Source organism: Panulirus ornatus, chromosome 57, assembly GCF_036320965.1.
Source record: "Panulirus ornatus isolate Po-2019 chromosome 57, ASM3632096v1, whole genome shotgun sequence".
NCBI lineage: Eukaryota > Metazoa > Arthropoda > Malacostraca > Decapoda > Palinuridae > Panulirus > Panulirus ornatus.
The window spans coordinates 7,048,801-7,073,558 of NC_092280.1; the positions used below are offsets into that span (position 1 = coordinate 7,048,801).

The 24,758-nt window shown below is 43.3% G+C and overlaps 1 protein-coding gene across 3 annotated transcripts in view; it reads right to left on the reverse strand.

Annotated features, from left to right (window-relative positions):
* The window catches only part of LOC139766151 (uncharacterized), a 186,467-nt gene extending 162,055 nt beyond the window's left edge, over positions 1 to 24,412 (reverse strand). The window contains exon 1 of one of the 3 annotated variants that reach the window (XM_071694414.1): positions 22,139 to 24,412. In XM_071694414.1, the coding sequence (XP_071550515.1) occupies positions 22,139 to 22,147 (9 nt within the window). In that variant the 5' untranslated portion in view covers positions 22,148 to 24,412. The remainder of the gene's footprint in view (positions 1 to 22,138) is intronic. The other 2 variants (XM_071694413.1, XM_071694415.1) reach the window with 2 other exon arrangements.
* Positions 24,413 to 24,758: the final 346 nt, after the last annotated feature.

Genomic DNA, 24,758 nt, shown 5'->3' on the forward strand with positions numbered 1-24,758 from the left:
TTATATATATATATATATATATATATATTTTCCCTAACCCTCTCACTTTGCACACCACCTCGACCCAAACACCCTATATCTGCCACTCTGTCATCAGACACATTCAACAAACCTTCAAAATACTCATTCCATCTCCTTCTCACATCACCACTACTTGTTATCACCTCCCCATTTACGCCCTTCACTGAAGTTCCCATTTGCTCCCTTGTCTTACGCACCCTATTTACCTCCTTCCAGAACATCTTTTTATTCTCCCTAAAATTTACTGATAGTCTCTCACCCCAACTCTCATTAGCCCTTTTTTTCACCAAATGATTTGGTAAACAGAGAAGAGGTAGTAAAAGCTTTGCGGAAGATGAAAGCCGGCAAGGCAGCAGGTTTGGATGGTATTGCAGTGGAATTTATTAAAAAAGGGGGTGACTGTATTGTTGACTGGTTGGTAAGGTTATTTAATGTATGTATGACTCATGGTGAGGTGCCTGAGGATTGGCGGAATGCTTGCATAGTGCCATTGTACAAAGGCAAAGGGGATAAGAGTGAGTGCTCAAATTACAGAGGTATAAGTTTGTTGAGTATTCCTGGTAAATTATATGGGAGGGTATTGATTGAGAGGGTGAAGGCATGTACAGGCATCAGATTGGGGAAGAGCAGTGTGGTTTCAGAAGTGGTAGAGGATGTGTGGATCAGGTGTTTGCTTTGAAGAATGTATGTGAGAAATACTTAGAAAGCAAGGATTGTATGTAGCATTTGGAAGATAGGAAGCATATCCAGGTATAGGATTGCATGTGGAATGTAATCAAGAATATTATTTGAGACGATAGTCTTCCAAAAGCAGAAAACCAAGTTTGCTTCCAGGGAGGTGATTAGTGGAAGGACGAATGTTGTATCTCAAGTGAATGAGTTTGGGACACTGTTCCTGTATGTCTCATGGTTTTTAATTTGTTTATGGAATTGGGTTGTTTAAATCAAGAGTTTTGGAGGGCAAATAAAGAAATTGTTGGGTGAGAGGTGGATTATCAGTTTCTTGGGTAGATTATGACAGCGCATGGGCAGGATTATTGAATGGCCTGAAGCGTGGTGACGGAGTTGGTACTGGTTGGGTAAAAATTTAAGATATAGTGGCAATAAGAGCAGGATAGGGTCAGAGGTTGGAGGGTCAAGTCAATTGTGAGTTTGAATGGTGAAGGCTGAGAAGAATGTTTGTTCTATTGGGATGAATCTGTCAGGATGGAACGATCGAGTCGGTAAGTATCATAGGGATTATGCAGGAAAGGTGGAAAATTTTGGGAATAAAGGTAATTGATAAGTGTAGGAAGTCAGATGTAATTATCCGAAAGCATTAAAAGGTTAAGATTTAGAATAGTTTCAACAATTTTAATGGTTGCGAGCTGTGGGCTATGGTAATTAGTAGCGATCAGGATGGATTATTAGCTAAATAGATGTTTGAGGACAAAGTTGAATTCTGAGCTGTTTAGATCTAGTAAAAGTTGAAGTGGTAAGTGGATGTGACGATTAGAGCGTTATTATAATAAAAAGTAGTATTGTAAGAGTAAAGAGGTAGTATTAAATGGTTTGGCACAAGAGAGGAATGAGGGAGGGTAAGATTGAAGCATAGAGGAATGCCAGGTGATTTACTTTGAAGCGAGATATGGGAACCAAATTGGAAGTGAAAGTTATTGTATTTGCCTGTGAAAGATTTGGAATATCAATGGGCATGAAGACTGCAGATAGACGTGAAAGATGTCAAGGAATTAAAGTTGAATTGACGATTTATTATACTAGGTTATACTGTTATGGATTAATCAAGATTGTATTGTTGTGGGTAACTCATGGATCATGTGTAGTATGTATATTGCTGCTTTGATCAAATTATCGCATGTTCTTGATATATAAAAAAAATATATATATATATATATATATATATATATATATATATATATATATATATATATATATATATATCCTAGACTGAGCCAGGTACCCATTTTATAGACTAACCCTTTAGGGGTGGATGAACAGCTGGGTTGACTGTGGACCGACTGCCGCAGCCAGGATTCGAACCTATGCGCTCGACCCTGGCCGGCCCGTGAATACGTCAAGGTCTGGAACGCTAACCGGTACACCACGAGAGACCTACTTATCCTACCCATTTACCTACTAACTCACTCATGGATGACACGTCTCGTTCCCTCCTCACTGCTTTCCCCCGAAACATGTGAAGAAAATGACCCTTAAAGTTTTCCTTCGCTTGTTAAAGTATTTCAGAATATCTGAAATTACCTCCTCGTGAATTCGTAGGTACTACAGCATCTCTGTAGTACAGAAAAAGACGTCTAGTGTTGCAGTTTTATGAGGATTTGAAGTGGCCATCAGCTCCAGTTGACGATGTACTCACAAGACCACACAATACTCCCTTAGCCCCACCTGTCAACCTCCAATGTAGATGTAATATGCTTTCTGCTGTACACTCTGGGCATGTGTCAACCTATCCCCTTGCTCTTGTGCCGTCTGTACGCTCTGTCCTTGCTTCCACCTATCCCCTGTCATGTCTACCCACTGAATATGCTTACCTCCACCTATCCCCCGTTATTGTGCCCGATGTACGCCTTCTGGTTGCCTCCACTTACCCCTTGCTATGTCGTCAGCATCCACACTACGGGGGAGACACTCTGTGTATACATGTATACAGTCAAAAACACAAGGGCCTCTTTGAATTAAGACTTTTGATGCATAAATGATATCTAAAGTCAAGTCTTGAAGAGAAATTCCAATTCAGAAGCATTTGAAAGGTGTGGAAAGTGCTGAAAAAGAATATATTCAAAGCATCGCTTCTGACGGAATTAGATTTCAAAAGAGAATCTAACCTTTTTGAATCGTCTGAATAACACACAAGAGCCTTCAACCCCATCTATATATCATGGCATGGGCGCACACTTCCCGTAATAGATATGGATATACACGTATATGAACGTATTTATAATTCTCAATCGCGTCTCCACGAACACGAGATAGATCGGATAGATGGTACAAGGTCTTCGAGGCCAGAGAGGTGGACGAAGTAGCAAGATTAAGTCGGTTAGCTTACGTGTGTGTGTGTGTGTGTGTGTGTGTGTGTGTGTGTGTGTGTGTGTGTATGGAGGTCTCGGCCCAAGGAGCAAGCAAGGTGTCTTCTGTCTAGACTGTCTGCCATGATGTCCCCCAGGCTACGTCTGGGTTATCTAGAGGAAGGGGAAGGTCATAGTAAAGGAGGAGGAGAAGGGCAAAGAGGAGTGGGGGCGAAAAGATCGTAAAACGAGACAAAGGAACGTAAAGAGAAGGTATGTAACAAGATATACTGAATGGAGAAAGCACGACTTAAAATTGTAGTTAGAAAAGAAGAAATAAAAGACTCCATTAGTTTTGTAGGTTAGTAATGATACCAATAAAACCGTCAATATAGAAATTTAAATACTTAGAAATCTAATTGCTCACATGCACACGACATGATGATAGCACTATCACCAATATTCATGGGAATGATGCTAAAATAATTCCTGTTCTGGCAACGCTGATGATAATCGTGTCACTCATTGGTGTGGGGAAGAGGAGCTTTGAATTAGAGGATGCATCAGAGTGGCTGATAAGCATTCTTTTGCACAGGAAGAGCCAATACCACATTCAGAGACGTCATACTAAAGAAAAAAGGCTCAAACCATAAACTCCGATTGAGCTTTGTACTTTAGAAAAGGAGTTGTTCCTCGTTTTCTTTCACTCTGTATATCTCCCTGGTGTGTAAACGGCAGGAGGAGTAGGAAAGGAGAGAAAAATGAGAAGAATAACTGCAGCATAAGGCCAAATTCTTCCTCTTTTGAAATATGTGTATACCTCAGGGTTAATACGCTGCCTTACGACATTGCAGACGCAAGTCAAGGTAGGTGTTTTGTCTATAAAAGTGTAGTTTAATGTCGTGTTAAAGTCTCCATCGTTGAGTTTAGTCTTAATTCATTACTTAACCATACAACATCACTGTCACGAGTTAGGGGACGGCTCACAACCCATGCGTCCAACAGAAACGGTGGAGAGAAATATAAAATTAGATGGTTCTAATTGTAACTTATTGGAAAGAGGTGTACGAACTTTATGCTTTACCTTACCCTATCAAGATATAAAGAAAACGTTAATGAAAATGGGTACTGCAAAAAATTGACAATCAGAAAATATATTGATATGAAATATAGTTATTACTTTTATCAACCTCAACTAAAAGCTGTTCAATTGTGAGGAGTTGATATTAGAAGCATCCATTCCCCAGATCAATGGCTTCACGCTAACAAACCAAGACCTTCCGTGCATTATCATAATCTGTAAACCATTTATCATTTATAGGTGATTTATCCTCCAAGCTATCCCTATCTATGGGTCTGTTTAACCTAGACATCACAAACCACAAAGGAGGAGTAAGGATGACCCATCCGCCCTTGGCGATGTCTGAACAAGAACTGAAGGTAGAGGGACCCACATGGTCATACACCTATGTGGCAGCCTCGTAGAACACATGAACGTCGCGAACCATCGGATCTGACAGACCTAAGGATGGTGTTCTAAGGCTAAGTGGGTGAGAGTTCACAGATCGCTCGTAACTAGCAACGCCAGCGAGGTGGGTCGTTGGCTCCTACTTGTTTACCAAGTGAGCGGCTGGCTTTGCATGCTTAACTGTAGTCCGTTATGAACGCTGCATATGTCTTCCTTTTTTCCATGTCTCATTCCTTCACCTTCACTGTATCAAAATCATTTATAAAAAACATTTCTCATAATTTACATTATCATTCATTAAACAGATGCGAAAATGATGCGAGTAGATTTAACTGAGTATTTATACCACACAGTCGAAAGTCGAAAAAATTATTACACCTCAATGATCTCTTAGGTCACTGGTCGTTAAATCCAGCACGGAACAAGGCAGTTAGTGAGATGTCGGTCTGAACGAGGTAGTCGCTACCACCGCAGACGCAAGCCACACCCTCTAGGTCTCGTAGCGGTCATGGAAGCGGCTTTTGCATACTAATGGACTCGGATGCTTTTGCCATGGTCGTCCTTACGTTAAGCCTGCAGTGTTGGCACGTTCCCATTTCTCATGACGATCTAGTCAGCCCGAAAACTATGGGGAAAAAGATTGGGGAGAGAGAGAGAGAGAGAGAGAGAGAGAGAGAGAGAGAGAGAGAGAGAGAGCTCTGAGCCGACATAGGGAAGGACACATTACGAGAGACGTGGATCCCAGGGGAAGAAGCAGAGAGAAGGTTAAACGACAGATTGATGGAGGACATAGAGATGGGAAGACTGGAAAGAATCAGGGAAGTGGAGGGTAAAGGAAGAGAAGAGATAGATAGATAGATAGATAGATAGATAGATAGAGAGAGAGAGAGAGAGAGAGAGAGAGAGAGAGAGAGAGAGAGAGAGAGAGAGAGAGAGAGAGAGAGAGAGAGAGAGAGGTTAGTGAGGAAGGAGGAGGAGGAGGAGGAGGAGGAGGAGGGGTGGTACTGCAGCCCCGGAGCAGAGAAAGTTGGGAAAACTTAATGACAGTCGACGAGCGTGGCAAAAACGCTGAAGGTCGAAGTGGAGTGTGTAGAGCAGGTCAGGGGGAAGGCCTGTGTCGGGCGGGGGAGGGAGGGTGGTGGAGAAGTGTTGGAGGGGACGGGCGGGGGAATGTTAAGGGGGACGGGTGAGGAAGTGTTGAGCAAAGGTGGGGAAGTGTTGAGGGATGGTTAGGGAAGTGTTGGGGCAAGGATGGGGAAAGTGTTGGGGAAACGAATGAGGAAGAGTTGGAGACAGGTGGGGCACCCTTTCCCCCCAACACTTTATCCCCTGTGTTCTTCTCCCTCCAACTCCTTACCCTGTGCTCCACTCCCAGGGCCCTCAGTCACCCCCACTGCCACTCATCCCCTCCCCCTGTCCTCTCCACTCCCCCCCGCCACTCCACTAACGGGTCATTGCCTCACCCAGGGGTCAGAACACGACCAATGCCAACACCAGTATACGTCCTCACACTCACAACCACAGCGTGAGATCAACGCCACCACACCACCACAGTCGTCATCATGCCTCTGCATCGCTTCTCCCACAATGCTCATGAAACGCAGGCCGATGGAAGGGGATCCCTGGCTCTCGAGGCTTTGAGTTAAGCGAGTCTGATGGTCAGGAAGGTTTTGCAGACGTTGCTTGGGTGAGTTCACCTCTACACCTGGCTGAAGGACAGATGTGCGGGGGAAAGCCAGTTTTTTTTTTTTTTTTTGTTCATTATCAGCTCACCAACAGCCACCACTCCAGACAAGGGGGGGTTAGGGAATCTCAAATGGGGACTGACTATTCTTCTCTCATCCTCACCCCTTACGATACAAGGATATCTTACCCTTGACAGAAGTCAGTGTTAGCTCAAAGATAACTCTCCCTAGCGGTTCTCACAATGCCTATTTATCTTTCCAGGAGTCTTGCCCAATTCCAGTCTTGTCTCACCTGGTGTAGTAGTACTTATCTCCCTAACATACATGACACTCCAGTCGTCTTTCCAGAGAGCTGAAACATTTCAGTAATCCTCCCAGACATGATGGTTATCCATTCATCCCTCAGGTAGCCACGCCAGGCGCGGCCTCTTGGAAACATTCTTAGTGCAAAAGAATCCAGTCGACTTCCGAAGGGTCAAGGGATTCGAACCATCTCCCAAGAACCGTCGTAGTCTAGACGTTGATCAAGGGGTACTGCGTCACCTGCTTGGTCCTTCCAGAACTCAGGGATTTTCCACTTGACTTTGTGAATCGGGAAATCCAGACGCTTTGCCATTAGTTCAAGACATTCCAGGCATTTTGCTTGTTACTACAGCAAGTCAAGAGAGGTTCAGTAATAATTTGGCTCCAGAGCTTTAACAAGGAACCACGGTAATTCTGTTTCCAGCTTTACTTTCTTTTCAGCAACTGTGGAACTTAATATATTCTTCCAGTTCATAGATCTCTCTGGAAACCTTGGCATTCCAATCATACGTCCAAATAATCCGGCACTCTGCACATTTTTCCCTTTTTTTTTCCCCCACGATGTTCGAGCTACCTTTCCAGGGACTCATGGCACTCCAAGCATTCTCCCAGCGGCGCCAGAGCACAAGGTGTCCTTCATGGACGAGTTCCAGGAGGCCCTAAGTTCATGGTGATCCTTCTACTTCTCAGGCGCCTCTTCCTGCTCATCCTACCTGCATTATTGGGAGTCGAGCCACGTCGTGTTTCTTTATAACCCCACACTCTGCTTTACGCCTCTTCCTCGCATTCAATCATTTTTCCTTTATCATTTTTACTTATTCTTTATATCCCGTGAAGTACGACTAACCATTGCTCTTTTTTTTAAGTTTCTAGTTCGTAAATTGGGCTGTACGGTGTTGCCCTCTGTTGATTGGTAGTGTCTCTGCCTCCACCCACACCTTCCAGTTTCCACCATCACTTCGGTCCCTTCACATCATTCACTTTCCCTTCCTCCACACTCCTCCCGTCCTCACCCCGAGGAGGTGGGTACACAGGCCCCCACCGACTCTTCCCTCTCACCCCACCTCCTAACCCTGTCTCAAGCCCCACCTTGTACCCCATTCCACCTTTGAGTCAGAGAGCTACGGGCACACACGTCAAGCATCTTAAATAAATCTCATGGTGTGAGGAATTCCAGGCTCGCCAGAAACTGTTATACTGGAAGGCTCCTTTTTGTTTTGCTTCCAGGAGTTCCATGGACTTGTGCCAGGGCCATGCAATGCACTTGTTCCAGGGCCATGCAATGCACTTGTTCCAGGGCCATGCAATGCACTTGTGCCAGGGCCATGCAATGCACTTGTTCCAGGGCCATGCAATGCACTTGTGCCAGGGCCATGCAATGCACTTGTTCCAGGGCCATGCAATGCACTTGTGCCAGGGCCATGCAATGGATTTGAGGATCACAAATTCTAAGGATGCTGAAGACAGTTCCATAGACTCGTTCCAGAGCAGGATAGTGGACTTGAAGCATACTGTTTCCAGGAACATTCAGGACATGTTCAAGAACTCCATACTGGACCTAAACCAACCTGCCTCGTCGTCTTCTTACAGGTTGGTATAATGCGCCACTGGATTTGATCTAAGATGACGCTGGCCTTATTGAGGGGTTTTATTGTGTCCGTGTTGCATTTCCGTGGCGATGGACGCGTTCCCTCGGCTCTTATAGTGATGATCTGTCAGTGGACCTTTGGGTTGTGATATTGTGTGATGGTCTTGTTACAGGAGTGTGTGGTGGTCTTGTTACAGGAGTGTGTGGTGGTCTTGTTACAGGAGTGTGTGGTGGTCTTGTTACAGGAGTGTGTGGTGGTCTTGTTACAGGAGTGTGTGGTGGTCTTGTTACAGGAGTGTGTGGTGGTCTTGTTACAGGAGTGTGTGGTGGTCTTGCTACAGGAGTGTGTGGTGGTCTTGTTACAGGAGTGTGTGGTGATCTTGTTACAGGAGTGTGTGATGGTCTTGTTACAGGAGTGTGTGGTGGTCTTGTTACAGGAGTGTGTGGTGGTCTTGTTACAGGAGTGTGTGGTGGTCTTGCTACAGGAGTGTGTGGTGGTCTTGTTACAGGAGTGTGTGGTGGTCTTGTTACAGGAGTGTGTGGTGGTCTTGTTACAGGAGTGTGTGGTGGTCTTGTTACAGGAGTGTGTGGTGGTCTTGCTACAGGAGTGTGTGGTGGTCTTGCTACAGGAGTGTGTGATGGACTTGCTACAGGAGTGTGTGATGGTCTTGCTACAGGAATGTGTGGCAGATTCTGTATAGATCTATTCTGGTGTTCTTAACCAAGACTCTCTGTAATGGTCTTGGTTAAGGGACTTTCTGAGCTCTAGGACTCTCACTAGCAGACTCGATGCTGAACTTTCGTCTGTGGTTCTCTACGAGGGGCCTTGGTCTAGCCTGAAACCTCTGCTGGTGAGTTATCTTAAAATCGGATCTTACCAAACAACGCCAAGGAATTCAAACGGCAACAGACCACTAGATCCTTTCGAGGTTGTTTGTGGACGAGATCAGAAACTCCAAGAATAGTGTGGTCAAAATGAGAAGGTATACAGATGATTCAAAGGGAGTAACCTCCATATTTTTACTATGGAGGTGGAAATGATGAAAAATTTGGACTTGAAGAGAAGTGTTTATTGCTGCTATAATGTCTTCAGCTTCTATATCAATTTGTTAAGCCATATTCTTACAATGTCTTAAGCCATATCTTGTTACCTCTGAATATTTACTTGTGGTCCTGTAACAGGAATCCACATATCTTCACAACACAGGTAGACAAGTGCTTCTGTGATATCATCAGTGAATGAACCTGTTTCACAATGATGGTATAATATACATATATTTCAACCTTTTCATCTTTTCATTTAAATAATCGGCTAAATTACTTTTTAGTATCCAGTGGATGTAGTCATATCAGACCTTCTTTCATTCATTTTTTTCTTATAGAATTTCCATTGTAGTATAGTCTTGCTTAACTCAATGGCGTTTCTCCATAGTTAATTTTCGACTAGTTGATGAGCCGGAGGGAGCGGTGGGTAGGTGAAGATCCTTCTGCTTTACTATCCTGTGTCCATCTATGATGGTGGGTAGGTTGGGGGGGTCTTCATTCTGTAGTATCACTCATCTTCAACAGATAATGTTGACATGGAGCATTCGACCCTCTATCATTAAGCATGCCTATGTTGTATACCTATAGTATATCCTATAGAACCTATTCTCACCATCACCTGTATTCAAAACCCTTTCTTACTTTATATACCTAGCTACATATGAAATTTTATCACCATATCTATATTGTTTCCTCTTCAGTTTCCTTTGTGAATGTCGTTTAAAAGTAACAATCTCTTCAACACACATCATCCCTCGCCACCATTATCCTCCTGTCTAGTAGTGTTAGGTGTTTCTAAGACCTCCAAAATCATCTCCATCAACGCCAAATCGAACACAGATGAGTGATTGCCCAGCCTGTCTCTGGTTGCCCCACACTGAGGCGAATAACACTTCTATGCCGTTTGCAGAACACTCTCTGTTCCGGTAGCTCCCCTCGCGCATCCCATCCCCCTGAATACCAGATAATGTTCTTGAAATGAAACCCCTCAGACCAGTCAGTATGAAGGGGGTGTGCAGCACCTGGGGCACACTACTGGAAGGTCTGTGGAACCTGGCTTTAGACAAGGGAAGCTGGGGTTTCGGACGCATGACACATGATAACTAGAGAATGTATGTGAGCGAATGTGGTGCTTCTTTACCCGATCCTGGCGCTACCTCGCTAAGGGAACGCCGAAGAAGTATGAAATATAAGAAGACCATTCAACAATCTGGTTCACTTGCCTTTTCCTTGTAGTAAATAAACGCCCGTGAATAACTCATTCTTCTACCCTGTTACTCGTATTCATTCTCTAGCTTCTCCATTATTCCATTATTCGTAGAAGGAATATTAAGAACTAACCTCACCTTGTTACCAGCAGTCGCTTTTAAAACCACAAAGTCTCTAAAACCTTCGATATTTCAGTTGGACTAACGCACCACACATCCTTTACTTTTAGTATCGCTACGCACACACACACAGACACACACACACACACACACACACACACACACACACACATCTATCAATATCTCCTATTTCTTCAACGTTTACACTTTCTTAAGAGCACTAATTCCATCGTAGATATCTTATCTGTTTTCAGTAATTGCTGTTCTGCTGTTTGCCTTCAGTCTCTTTGCGCGATCTAATCATTCTCGAACGTAAGGGCCTTCGATGCTAACACACAACACTGCCACATTAACCCTCTGTACGACCTGCATTCAATTCCTACACTACAATTTTGTTTTCGCCACTGTGCATCCCTCTTGGTGATTTACCCTACGAAAGCGCGTCTTCATCACCCTCCTAATCTATATAGCGGTCAGTGTGCCTCTGTGGTACATCCAATAAACCTTTACCATTGAGTCTCTGTAACCAGGAGATAAAGTCTGAACAAGGATTCCCCCCCTAACACAATACTAGAAACCCGAGTTTGATCGTCTTTCTATTTCCAAGAGGACCTAAGAGTTCCCCAGGTAATTTCCATGCCGTAAAGTCCACCATTTATTTACCATGGGTTTTCCATCAAGTTTGGTCTTCTGCCTCACTGCCTTCTGCCACCACCGACAGCTGACAGCTGATCACGTCTGCTCAACCCAGTGGCTGATGTGTGGTTAGCTTTTGTGATTACTATTTGTGTGTTGCGGGAAGAAAGGTTTACACACTCGTGTTGCCCCGTCTCTTAACCTTGTTTGTGTATGTGTGTGTGTGTGTGTGTGTGTGTGTGTGTGTGTGTGTGTGTGTGTGTGTGTGTGTGTGTGTTTGTTCCAATCATTACTTGTTTGTTTGTTTGTTTGTTTCCTTTGTTTCTAGGTGTCTTTGAGCGCCTTTTGCTTTGTTTATTTGTCAGCATCTGCATCGTGTTTGTTTGTTGCAAAGGATTCTTTGTCTGTTTGTTTATCTACTCCTGAGTGTGTGTGTGTGTGTGTGTGTGTGTGTGTGTGTGTGTGTGTGTGTGTGTGTGCGCGCGTGTGTACGATGATTGTGCATTTGTTTACATACAGTTGTGTGTGCCTTGGTATGCGCGTGGATTTGTCTTTCAGTATCTATTTGTGTCTGTGTTTGTAATACACTTACCAACGAATTGTAATACATAAAAACACTAGAAATTCTACGATGACTCAAAGGTTTACGTACACACACACACACACACACACACACACACACACACACACACACATAAAGGATACACAACTCAGTGAACCAAAATGGGTCTATACCCAAACACATACACACACTCTAAACCCACACAGATACACCTAAATACACCTACCGGAGGTAAACACAAGTTATTGACAAATATGAATAAAAGGAAGAACCACTCCCACATCCGTTTTCGGTCTCACAGAAAACGAACGTAAAGATATTAACAAAACCGAGAGAAATTTATTGAACAGGATAATCCTACCAGGTCCCGCGGTTACCATGGGAAAAGAAACGTTGACAGCTGTATCTGGTGGCCAATACACCTGTTTGGTATTTAGTACACCTGCGTGGTGGCCACTACACCTGCGTGGTGGCCACTACACCTGCGTGGTGGCCACTACACCTGCGTGGTGGCCACTACACCTGCGTGGTGGCCACTACACCTGCCTGGTGGCCACTACACCTGTGTGGTGGCCACTACACCTGTGTGCTGTTCACAACACCTTATCATAACATCTCACAGGTGTACAAAATCAGGTAATTAGTGAGTCCAACTTGCAATCATTATCGTCTCTCACCACAATTGATCATTATCATTTTATCTCTCACCACAATTAATCACTCTCATCTGTCACTACAATTAATCACTATCATCTTATCTCTCACCACAATTAATCCTTATTATCTTATCTCTCACCACAATTAACCCTTATCATCTTATCTCTCACCATGATTAATCGTCATCATCTTATCTCTCACCATGATCAATATTCATCTTATCTCTCACCATGATTAATCCTTATCATCTTATCTCTCACCATGATTAATCCTTATCATCTTATCTCTCACCATGATTAATCCTCATCATCTTATCTCTCACCACAATTAATCCTTATTATCTTATCTCTCACCATGATTAATCCTCATCATCTTATCTTTCACCATGATTAATCCTCATCATCTTATCTCTCACCATGATTAATCCTCATCATCTTATCTCTCACCACAATTAATCCTTATCATCTTATCTCTCACCATGATTAATCCTCATCATCTTATCTCTCACCACAATTAATCCTTATCATCTTATCTCTCACCACAATTAATCCTTATCATCTTATCTCTCACCATGATCAATATTCATCATCTTATCTCTCACCATGATCAATATTCATCATCTTATCTCTCACCATGATCAATATTCATCATCTTATCTCTCACCATGATCAATATTCATCATCTTATCTCTCACCATATTCAACCACAAGACTAACAGGATGAGGGAACACAGATAAGAAACCGTGTCACCGTTTTCATTCTATTTTTTTCTCCCACGTAGATGTGTATAAATACACACCCAAGACACGAGTGAATCCTGCTTTAGTTGGTTTGAACAGCAGTGAGTGGATCTTGCTCGGTAATCTGCTCATATAAGTCAAAGTCAGAGAGTGTTGCCCACGCCGTAAAAACTTGCGCTCGAACACATTCGTTTAGATGAAATGACAGTCAGAGAAAGCGCCTTCATAAGGGGAAGTGTGTGTGTGTGTGTGTGTGTGTGTGTGTGTGTGTGTGTGTGTGTGTGTGTGTGTGTTCCTGTGGAGATGATGGATCCGTGTTGGTGTGGGTACGTTGCTGGAGGAAAGGGGATGTGTTGTGCTGGTGTAAGTGTTGGTGAGGAGGGGTAGATTACGTTGGTGTAAGTGTTAGGGAAGGGGATGATGGGCTGTGCTGGTGTAAGTGTTGGTGAGTGTGGAGGGGGTACGTTACGTTGGTGTAAGTGTTAGGGAAGGGGATGATGGGCTGTGCTGGTGTAAGTGTTGGTGAGTGGAGGGGGTACGTTACGTTGGTGTAAGTGATGGGAAAGGGGATGGGTTGTGTTCAAGAAAAGTGTAGATGTGTTGGTGAAAGGGATAGATTATGTTAGTGTAAGTGTGGGTGTGTTGTTGAGGAGGGGGATGGGTTGTGTTGGTGTAAGTATGGGCTGTGTTGGTGAGGGGGAGAGACTATGTTGGTGTAAGAGTTTGTGTCTTGTTGAGGAGGGGGGATGGGTTGTGTTGGTGAAAGCCTGAGTGTGGTGTTGAGGAGGGGGATGGGTTGTGTTGGTGTAAGCCTGAGTGTGGTGGGAGGAGGGGGATGGGTTGTGTTGGTGTAAGCCTGAGTGTGGTGGGAGGAGGGGGATGGGTTGTGTTGGTGTAAGCCTGAGTGTGGTGGGAGGAGGGGGATGGGTTGTGTTGGTGTAAGCCTGAGTGTGGTGGGAGGAGGGGTTGTGTTGGTGCTAGTGTGTGGGTAGGTTGGTAGTTTAGTGGACCATGCAGGCATGGGAATATTTGTGGTTTGTTGGATTATAATGATCACATTACGTTGGTGGATTATGTTGAGGTAGGTGTGGTTATGTTGGCGTGTGGACGGACTTGTTGGTTCAGGTGTGTGTGTGTGTGTGTGTGTGTGTGTGTGTGTGTGTGTGTGTGTATGCTCATAAGGTGACGGATTATGTGGGGTGTAAGTATGCTGGTGAGTGAATAGGTTAGGTTGATGCAAACATTAGTATGCTGGGTAATGGATGAATCACACTGGCACATGTGTTAGTATGTTGGTTAGATGCGGAGCTATGTTGGTAGTGTGTTGGTATGTCGGTGAATGGACAGCTCAGGTTGATGTAAGCGTCAGTATGTTGGTTAGATGGTGGACCATGTTGGTGAGGTTGTTAGTATGTTGGTTAGATGGTGGACCATGTTGGTGAGGTTGTTAGTATGTTGGTTAGATGGTGGATCATGTTGGTGAGGTTTGTTAGTATGTTGGTAAGAAGAACGGAACATGCAGATGTGAGTATGCTGAAGGTGTGGGTATGTTAGTGAGAAGGCGGCTGCTATCATGCTGGTGACAGTATGTTGGTGAAAGGAATGAATCATACTGTGGTATGATCATGATGGTATAATGACAGATTATACCAATGAAGTTGTTGTATGTTGATCAGATAATGAATTATGGTGTGATAGTGGTAATAGTATGTCGGTGAAAGATGTATTATGCCTCTGAAGTTGTGAGTATGTTGGTGAAGTGAGGGATTATGTTGATGAGGGTTTTGCTGCGTTTGTGTAAGAAGAGATTTTACAGGTACATGCGTTAATATGCTGGTATAGGGGAACATATGTTGGTAAAAGTAGGAGTATGTTGGTGACATAAGTCATGTGGTTGGTAAAAGTGTGAGTTTACTGTTGCACTGATGGAGTATGTTGGTGAAAATGTGAGTGTATTGATAAGTAATCAAATTGGTGAATCTTTGAGTATGTTGTTGTAAGAAAGTGACTATGTTGGATAAAAAGAATGAGCGAGGTTAAGGTTAAATATGTTTGTGTGTGAGAAGATGGATTATGTTGGTGCAAAAGTTAAGATGTTGATAAAAGGATGGTTTATATTAGGAAAATCTTTAGTATATTGGTCACTGGGCTGGATTATGCTAGCGATGGTGTGTGATGGAAGTATATGATTGTGAAAATGGGAATCTGTTTCTATGGCAGAATTATGTTGGTTGAAAATGTGCGCTTGTGTGTGAGACCGAATTATGTTGGTGAAGATAGGAACTCGCTTGCGAGAGCCTTAACTATGTTTGTGAAGTGTTGTGTTGGGTTGAATGGGTGTTTTAACTATTGTTTTGCGCGAATTAAAGGAACATATTAAAGTATGTTGGTGTAAAAAGCATGTGGCTATGGCCTCTAATAGCGTGGTCAGTGTGGTTACATTAATATGCCAAGTATAACTATGCTTGTTTATTTGGTGGACTATGGTCGAGTGAAAAAAAAAATGTTTCCTTGAGTGATGTAATCTTATGAGTTCCACTATGTTGGTGCGAAAGCTGTGTGCATAATGGTGTGAAAGATGTGTGTGTGTGTCTCTCTGATGATTTGATTAGTGTGATAAAGATAGTGAGAGAGATGAATTTGGTTTAGAAAGTTTATGAGTGCAACAGGTTTTGGGCACATTTGTGTGTGAGAGATGTGAGTATATAGATGCTCATATGTTGGTGAGACAGGTGTGGATATGTTGGTGTGAGAGGCGTGGCCATATCAATACCTATATGTTGGTTCGACAGGTATGAGTATGTTGGTGTGAGAAATGAATGCATGTTGACTTTAATGAATTTGATGTGTAAGCTATCAGTATCTTAGTGTAAGAGGGATAAACTCGTTGATACGAGAGATTTGAGTATGCTGGAGCGAGAGAGATATACCCACATTTGAGCATCATGTTTGAGTATGTTCGTGTGAGAGACAGGAGTGTTTCCCTGACTTAGATAAGAGTATGTTGGCGCGACAAATGTGGCATAGATGTGAGTATGTTTGTGCGAAAAGTGTGTCCATGTTGGTGGTGCAACTATGTTTGAGTGAGAATATACGCCACTGATAAGGCAGCAAGCACAAAAGACCACTTCACCTATGTGGCACAAAAGACCACTGCACCTATGTGGCACAAAAGACCACTGCACCTATGTGGCACAAAAGACCACTGCACCTATGTGGCACAAAAGACCACTGCACCTATGTAGCACAAAAGACCACTTCACCTATGTGGCACAAAAGACCACTGCACCTATGTGGCACAAAAGACCACTTCACCTATGTGGCACAAAAGACCACTGCACCTATGTGGCACAAAAGACCACTGCACCTATGTGGCACAAAAGACCACTGCACCTATGTGGCTGTCACCACAACATACTGGCACGTGTGTTTATGTTGGTGCGACAGGTGTGAGTATGTTTGTGGGGAGGTTTGAGTTTGCTGTCGTTCAAAAACGTGTATTTCTATGTAAAAGATGAGTTCTTGAAAATGCCACAGGCTTATATCAATGTGGTAGATGTGAGTTTGCTGGTGTAAGTATGTGTAAAAAATGAACAACGGATATGAATATAATGGTTGAAGTGATATCATCTTTGTGAAAGAGGTAGCTGTATGTTGGTGAAAGAGGTACCATTATGTTGGTGAAAGATATGTGGGGCAGAGAGGGAGGAGGCCAAAAGTTTGTGTAAGAAGAAGGGTTAGGTTGGTGACAGGTGTGCTATATTGGTGTTGTATGGATGAAAATGATGGTGTGCGAGAGATGGACATGTTGGTGGAAGAAATGTATTCGTGTTGGGGGAAAGTAGACGCATGTCTGGGGATAAACAGTGTAAGAATTTCAGGTGTGCAAGGCATGAACATGGGGATGAAGTCACATGTATGTTCTTGACGAGTACAAAGGTGATGATATGTGAAACTGCTTTTGTGAAAGTCGACAGACGGTAAATATAAAGAGAAGATGAACTATGTTTGTAGAGGGACTTTGAATGTGCTTTGGCATGACGAAAGAGGCGTGTGATGGTGAGAGACATGTGATTCTCTATTGAGGAGTGTTGCTGTTGTGTGAGTGTGTGTGTGTGTGTGTGTGTGAAAGGAAGGAGTTTCGAGGGTAAGAATGAGTTACATCGGTAGGGGATATGTTGCTATATGATGTGAGTATGCTCGTGTCAAGTAGATTTTCCAAAAGCACTTGATCCTCTCCCACCCAAATATGATACTGGCAAAACACACACACACACACACACACACACACACACAACACTGTAATTCTTTATATGATCTGTGGTCCCGCCCGGTGGACATGGCCGGCTTCCTGAGTGCTGCATAGGTTCGAATCCTGGTTACGGCATTCAGTCCACAGTCAGCCCAGCTGTTTATCCACGCCTCAGGATTAGTCGATAAAATGGGTACCTGGCTCAGGTTAGGATATATACATATATATATATATATATATATATATATATATATATATATATATATATATATATATATATATATGTATATATATATATATATTTTTTTTTTTTTTTTTTTTTTTTCCAAAAGAAGGAACAGAGGGGGGCCAGGTGAGGATATTCCACAAAGGCCCAGTCCTCTGTTCTTAACGCTACCTCGCTAATGCGGGAAATGGCGGATAGTTTAAAAGAAAGAAAAGATATATATATATATATATATATATATATATATATATATATATATATATATATATATATATGTATATATATATATATATATATATATATATATATATATATATATATATATATATATATATATATATATATATATATACCTATGAGTCCACGGGGAAAATGAAACACGATAAGTTCCCAAGTGCACTTTCGTGTAATAATCACATCATCAGGGGAGGCACAAGGGAGAAATATAACAGTCAGTTGATATACATCGAAGAGATGATGCATTTCAACTAACTTTGCCATTGTCATATATATATATATATATATATATATATATATATATATATATATATATATATATATATATATATATTGTTCAAGACACACCCAGCTACCCAGGTCAACCCCCGCCACGTGACCCCCCCCCCCCTTAATCACTCTCCCTTTCAACGGTTACGACCAAACAAAGCAGACAGTGGTTAGTCAATAAAGATTGATGTTGGACGGCGGGACTCAAGTGTGATGTTGGGATTTAAATAACTTTGTTAAGTACTGGCACCTGATGATGAGGTGGATTGTCTCCACGAAACATGTCGTGCCACATGTGTAGAAGAATTACATGTTAAATATGATTGTATGAACTTCTACTGAAGTGCGATTTCACCTTTATACTATCATCACGGACAAGTATGATCATCATATATATATATATATATATATATATATATATATATATATATATATATATATATATATATATATATATATATAATCACCAGTTTTTTGATATTCGGTCACGCTAGGCGTAAGTCCGGTTAAGCCAAATGTGTGACGTGAGTCAAAATTCAGATAATTGGTTCATGGTCTATGATTACGTCCGTTACAGCAATGAACATCCGGGTAAAATACAAAAAAACAAACAAAAATAATAGAGTATTTTACAGACACATGGATGAAAAAAAACCCATTGTGATCACTTTTAGAAATATATTTTTGATATACGTCATGTGACGTGACTCATATAAGCAAATCCTATATCAGAATTATACTATAGGGTTTAATTAATAGATCTACTTGTTGCGAAGTGGTTTAGCAAGGAATGGAATTAGAAAGGCTCCGTGTGTTTATACAGGGACGAGTGGATGGTTGGAATAATCAATTGGTAAAGACAAGTTAGGTTTGGTTAGGTTAGGTTAGGTTAGGTTAGGTTAGGTTAGGTTAGGTTAGGTTAGGTTAGCTTTGATTACCTGGAGTTGGGTCAAGTTATCTTGAGTTATCTTAGGTTAGGTTAGGTTAGCTTTGGTTACATGGAGTTGGGTCAGGTTATCTTGAGTTATCTTAGGTTAGGTTAGGTTAGGTTAGCTTTGGTTACCTGGAGTCAGGTCAGGTTATCTTGAGTTATCTTAACTTAGCTTTAGTTACCTTAGGTGAGGCCAGGCTATCTTGGGTTATCTTAGGCTAGGTTGTTAACTTTGGTTACATTGGGTTAGGTTATCTTAAATTATCTTAGGTTGTTAGTTTTAGTTATCTGGGCTAGGTTGCGTTATCTTGGCTTAGGTTAGCTTAGGTTGTCTTAAGTTATCATAGATTGTTATCTTTGCTTACCTTTGGCTATCTTTGGTTATCTTTGGCTATCTTTGGTTATCTCTGGCTATCTTTGGTTATCATAGGTTAGGTTAGGTTAGCTACCCTTGGACTAGGTCAGGTTATCTTCGGTTAGTTTAGAGTGTTATCTTTAATCATCTTACGTTTGATTAGATTATCTTTGGTTATCTTAGATTACATTGATATTTACATGTACTCTGGGTTATCTTAAGCTGTTATCTTTGCTTACCTTGGCTTAAGTTGCTATCTTTGATTACTTTAGGTTACGTCAGATTTCCTAGGTTATCTTGGATTATCTTTGGCTATGGTTTGAGATGGAGTCATTAACAGCTAAACTACGTCAAATTATGCCACACAAGATCAGAGTCTAATTCAGAAAAGTCACGCTCAGGAGAGTTAGGTCAGTTAAGTAAAGTCAAGTTCAGGAGAGTTAAGTCAATTAAGAAAAGTCACTTTTGGGAGAGTTAAGTCAGTTAAGTAAAGTCAAGTTCGGGAGAGTTAAGTCAGTTAAGTAAAGTCAAGTTCGGGAGAGTTAAGTCAGTTAAGTAAAGTCAAGTTCGGGAGAGTTAAGTCAGTAAGGAAAGTCACGTTCGGGAGAGTTAAGTCAGTTAAGTAAAGTCAAGTTCGAGAGAGTTAAGTCAGTTAAGTAAAGTCAAGTTCGGGAGAGTTAAGTCAATTAAGAAAAGTCACTTTTGGGAGAGTTAAGTCAGTTAAGTAAAGTCAAGTTCGAGAGAGTTAAGTCAGTAAGGAAAGTCACGTTCGGGAGAGTTAAGTCAAATATCGTAAAAAACTTCTCTGGGTTGAGTCATTTTGGTGTAGCGTCTTAAGTAACTTTCATACCGTCGTAAGTAAAGTTGTTTAAGACTATAATAAGTACTTCAAGATTGTGTATCTGTTAGCAAAGTCATTTTCACGTTTTTCTTTTCTTTTTTTTAAAGTTACGATAAAGTAAGTAAAGTTGTTTTGAGGCAGTAGGGCGTTAAGCTGTTCAAGGCTATGTTACGCTAAAGGTGTTCAAGGCTATGTTACGCTAAAGCTGTTCAAGGCTATGCTACGCGAAAGCTGTTCAAGGCTATGTTACGCTAAAGCTGTTCAAGGCTATGCTACGCTAAAGCTGTTCAAGGCTATGTTACGCTAAAGCTGTTCAAGGCTATGCTACGCTAAAGCTGTTCAAGGCTATGCTACGCTAAAGCTGTTCAAGGCTATGTTACGCTAAAGCTGTTCAAGGCTATGTTACGCTAAAGCTGTTCAAGGCTATGCTACGCTAAAGCTGTTCAAGGCTATGTTACGCTAAAGCTGTTCAAGGCTATGTTACGCTGAAGCTGTTCAAGGTGATGAGTACGAGTATTATAATTACTTTATTGCGGTTTTACTCTATAATATTTTAGCAAAAATGAATAGATTGTGCTTCAGAAAAAGACACACACACACACACGCACACGCGCACGCACGTGCACACGCACACGCACGTGCAGCACTCCCTCCTCTTACAGTACAAATAGGTAATTACGGGAGACAGGGCCAGACGTGTGTGTGAGGCTCTCTCTCCACTCAAGAGTCCAAATAGGTAATTATGTACAAGAGATAGCGACCTTAGAGTGCAGAAATTCCCTCCCCCATACGCTGTAGATGCGTCCTATCTCTCTCTCTCTCTCTCTCTCTCTCTCACAGAGAGAGAGAGAGAGAGAGAGAGAGAGAGAGAGAGAGAGAGAGAGAGAGAGAGAGAGAGAGAGAGGAACACAGGCTGCGTTGCTTAGGCGTCAAGCCAACGAGCAGAGGAGGGGGACCTGGTCGTTTGTGCCTACCTGTGTGGGAGGGGGGGAGGGGGTGTGTCACTACGTTTGCCTGGGGACGAGAGAGAGAGAGAGAGAGAGAGAGAGAGAGAGAGAGAGAGAGAGAGAGAGAGAGAGAGAGAGAGGCGTCAACGACCAGATCTGGTAGAGACAATTACGACCACGAGTTGCAGGCAGCGCCGGCGTGAAAATGTACACATCTGGAGGGTTACTAACTGTACGTAACGACTCATTTGACGACGGAACGACCCAATCAACAGAACCAGTAGTTTAGATGCCAAACGACCCCGTGACAATGTACACAAACACATATCTAATCACGTTCTAACTTAAGGAAACTAAGACTAATCATCCTGCTAAGGAACTTAAAGAACTAATTATCCTGCTAAGGAACTTAAAGAACTAATTATCCTGCTAAGGAAATTAAAGAACTAATTATCCTGCTAAGGAAATTAAAGAACTAATTATCCTGCTAAGGAACTTAAAGAACTAATTATCCTGCTAAGGAAATTAAAGAACTAATTATCCTGCTAAGGAAATTAAAGAACTAATTATCCTGCTAAGGAACTTAAAGAACTAATTATCCTGCTAAGGAAATTAAAGAACTAATTATCCTGCTAAGGAACTTAAAGAACTAATTATCCTGCTAAGGAACTTAAAGAACTAATTATCCTGCTAAGGAAATTAAAGAACTAATTATCCTGCTAAGGAAATTAAAGAACTAATTATCCTGCTAAGGAAATTAAAGAACTAATTATCCTGCTAAGGAACTTAAAGAACTAATTATCCTGCTAAGGAACTTAAAGAACTAATTATCCTGCTAAGGAAATTAAAGAACTAATTATCCTGCTAAGGAACTTAAAGAACTAATTATCCTGCTAAGGAAATTAAAGAACTAATTATCCTGCTAAGGAAATTAAAGAACTAATTATCCTGCTAAGGAAATTAAAGAACTAATTATCCTGACCACATTAGCCTGAGGTATGGTAAGGTATGTGGTTGTACTTACTGTCATCATTGTCTCATTGAGATGAGCTGGAGCTTGGAGTAAGAAGGAGCCGTTGGAGTAGCTGGGAGGGAAGGTGGTGTTGGAGGAGCTGGGGGAGAAGGTGGTGTTGGAGGAGCTGTTGGAGACTTGGAGCTGGGCGCCTCCTGCACCTTCGAGAAGATTTTGGGCCGTGATTGTTGTGGTTGTGCCCGACGCTCGACTCAATACAGTCCACTGCTCTCCTTCCTTTCCTTTCCTTTCCTCTTCTTTTTTCTTTCTTCTTCCTCCCCTGTGTTCGACACTGTCAGTTCCCGCTGGGGGCGAGCACCGGGGGTCAATACTTGTCGACGGGTTTACCTCAGAACCATCACTGAAAATCGTAATATCACATCGGCTCACTCATGGTACCCGACGACTCATCTGCCTCCCTCACCGTTAAAAGCAAACCAACTGAATCCCTTGTCGGGTTCACACTAGCGAGGAGCATGGATTCCGCGGTGCGTTATGCCACGGGCGTTGGAGGCCTTGTTGCCACCACTCCACTGTCCCCTGTGGAGCGCCACCAGCCACACACGGGACTATGTGTATATGTATATCTCCTCGTCCACCACACTCACGGAACACTGGGACAACAAGAGCTCAGGTTAAACGGGTGTTTACACTACGATGTGGTCAGAGGGAGGTGGTGGATGAGGGTTACGCAGAAGCCCTTCCGACGATTTCCGAACGGCACGCCACAAGTGGGTAAACCTGAGGACGTCTCCACCTCTCCACTACACCCTCAGGGCACGGCGCAGTGGATCAGGTTCCACCCTCGTCTCCACTTCCTGTTGCGAGGGTATATGACTTTACTGCGGGCAAGAACCGGTATAGGCAGGCCGTCGGGTCAAGTAGCCCCGCTGCCAGGGTTTCCCGCCTTCACACCAGGCTGGAAGCCAAGGTTTTCACTGAGAGGGGATTTCTGGAATGGCTATGAGCTGTTCTGAATCACTCGTGTAGAGTTTCCCGTAAATCTAACGGAACTGTTTCATTTAGGTGTCTCGTTTCACAGGGGGGGAGTCGGACCGTTAGCTTCACTGCAATTATCTGGGGTTGAATGTTTTTGTTTGGATTCGTCTTTTCGTTTCGTTGGTTATGTTTCTAAATACTGTGTCAGAAATAGTGGCACAGACGTGGATAAGTGACACAGTTAAGTATATATGAACTTATACGTACACTTTGCACTTCCACAACGCTGTTGACATAGAGGTATATTCAAATTAACAGTTACTGCTTCGAAACTATTCGACCTTTTCTCATTCAGAAGCTCCGGAGCTCGCAACAGTGACCACTTAACTGGAAATGGTGATGGAACAGCTTCGTCTCTCCCTCCTTTTTTTTTCTTTCTTTTTTCCTTCTTCTTCTTCTTTCCTTAAATAGTCACGGAATTCCCAGCGATGACGATGTAAAGGGGAAGTGGCTGGTCACGTTTCAGTTATGTAGTTGCGAAGGTTGTCCTCGACTTACTGCCTTGTTGCAGTAGCAACAGGTGGTGAACGTTGTGTTTCTCTGTGCCTCACTCACCGTGTCCAGTTTCAGTCATCATCACTTTCCCTTTTGTTCGCCTACATCGATGTGAGTCAGCGGGTTTGTGTTTTTTTTTCTTCTAGCCTGGGTTACTAGGAGAGGCAGCGGAGGGTTGATAAACGAAGGGAGTTGTGGAAGGAGAGGGAGGGAATGAGTGGCAGAGGGAGGAGTGGGAGGGAGGGAGGAAGGGTAAGAGTGAGTATGCCGGGTAATGTAGGATGGGAGGAGCTCTGTAGTGCTCGTGTCCTTAATTTCTCCTGGCAACTTTCTATGGGTCAGCGTGGGACGTCGATGCAGGTCGTTCCCAGCGTGTTTCCGAACGCGTGAGCCCCGTCGGGCGAGGCGGAACTCCTCCTTCGAGACACACACATGCAAACGTCCTCCCCCAGCACCTCCTGACGAGCACAGCGTCGCCGCGTCAACCGCCCGTCTCAGGACGCAGCATCCATCACTGCAGACAGCGTGAGCAATACAGTCGCCCAATACCTCTGCGAGCGAGCGAGTTAGCGGCTCAGGGCACTGTGAGGGTGGCCGACTAAGGTAGCAGAAGTCCCGCCCGAAGTAGGAGTCCTCGAGTGGGTGCCGAAGGTAAGAGACCCGGGGAGAATACTTCTTCACTGAGGAAGCCCCAGCCACGTGAGGCGAGTCTGGAGGGAGCGGGGAGACAGGGACGTGTGGCGGCTGCGTCGCTCCACACCCAACTAACCCACTTCCACCCTGGCTCGGCCCACGCTGTGCTGTGCTCTGCCCGCCCCGCCACCACTATCACCTCCTCCACTTGGCAGGTAGCTCCCCCCGCCCCCTACCTTACCCACCCACCCGCCCCACACACACACACACACACACACACACACACACACCCTGCCATAGCCACGACCTCTCGCTATTGCAGTGGCGATGCTTTCCTCTTCATGCAGAGAGGCTTGTCACTGTGTTACTGCTTGTGTTGCTTGCCTACCCTCACCCACCTTCTCTTCCTCCCTTCCCTCCTTCCTTCCCCTCCTTCCTTCCTTCCCTCCTTCCTTCCCTCCTTCCTTCCTTCCTTCCCTCCTTCCTTCCCTTCCTTCCTTCCTTC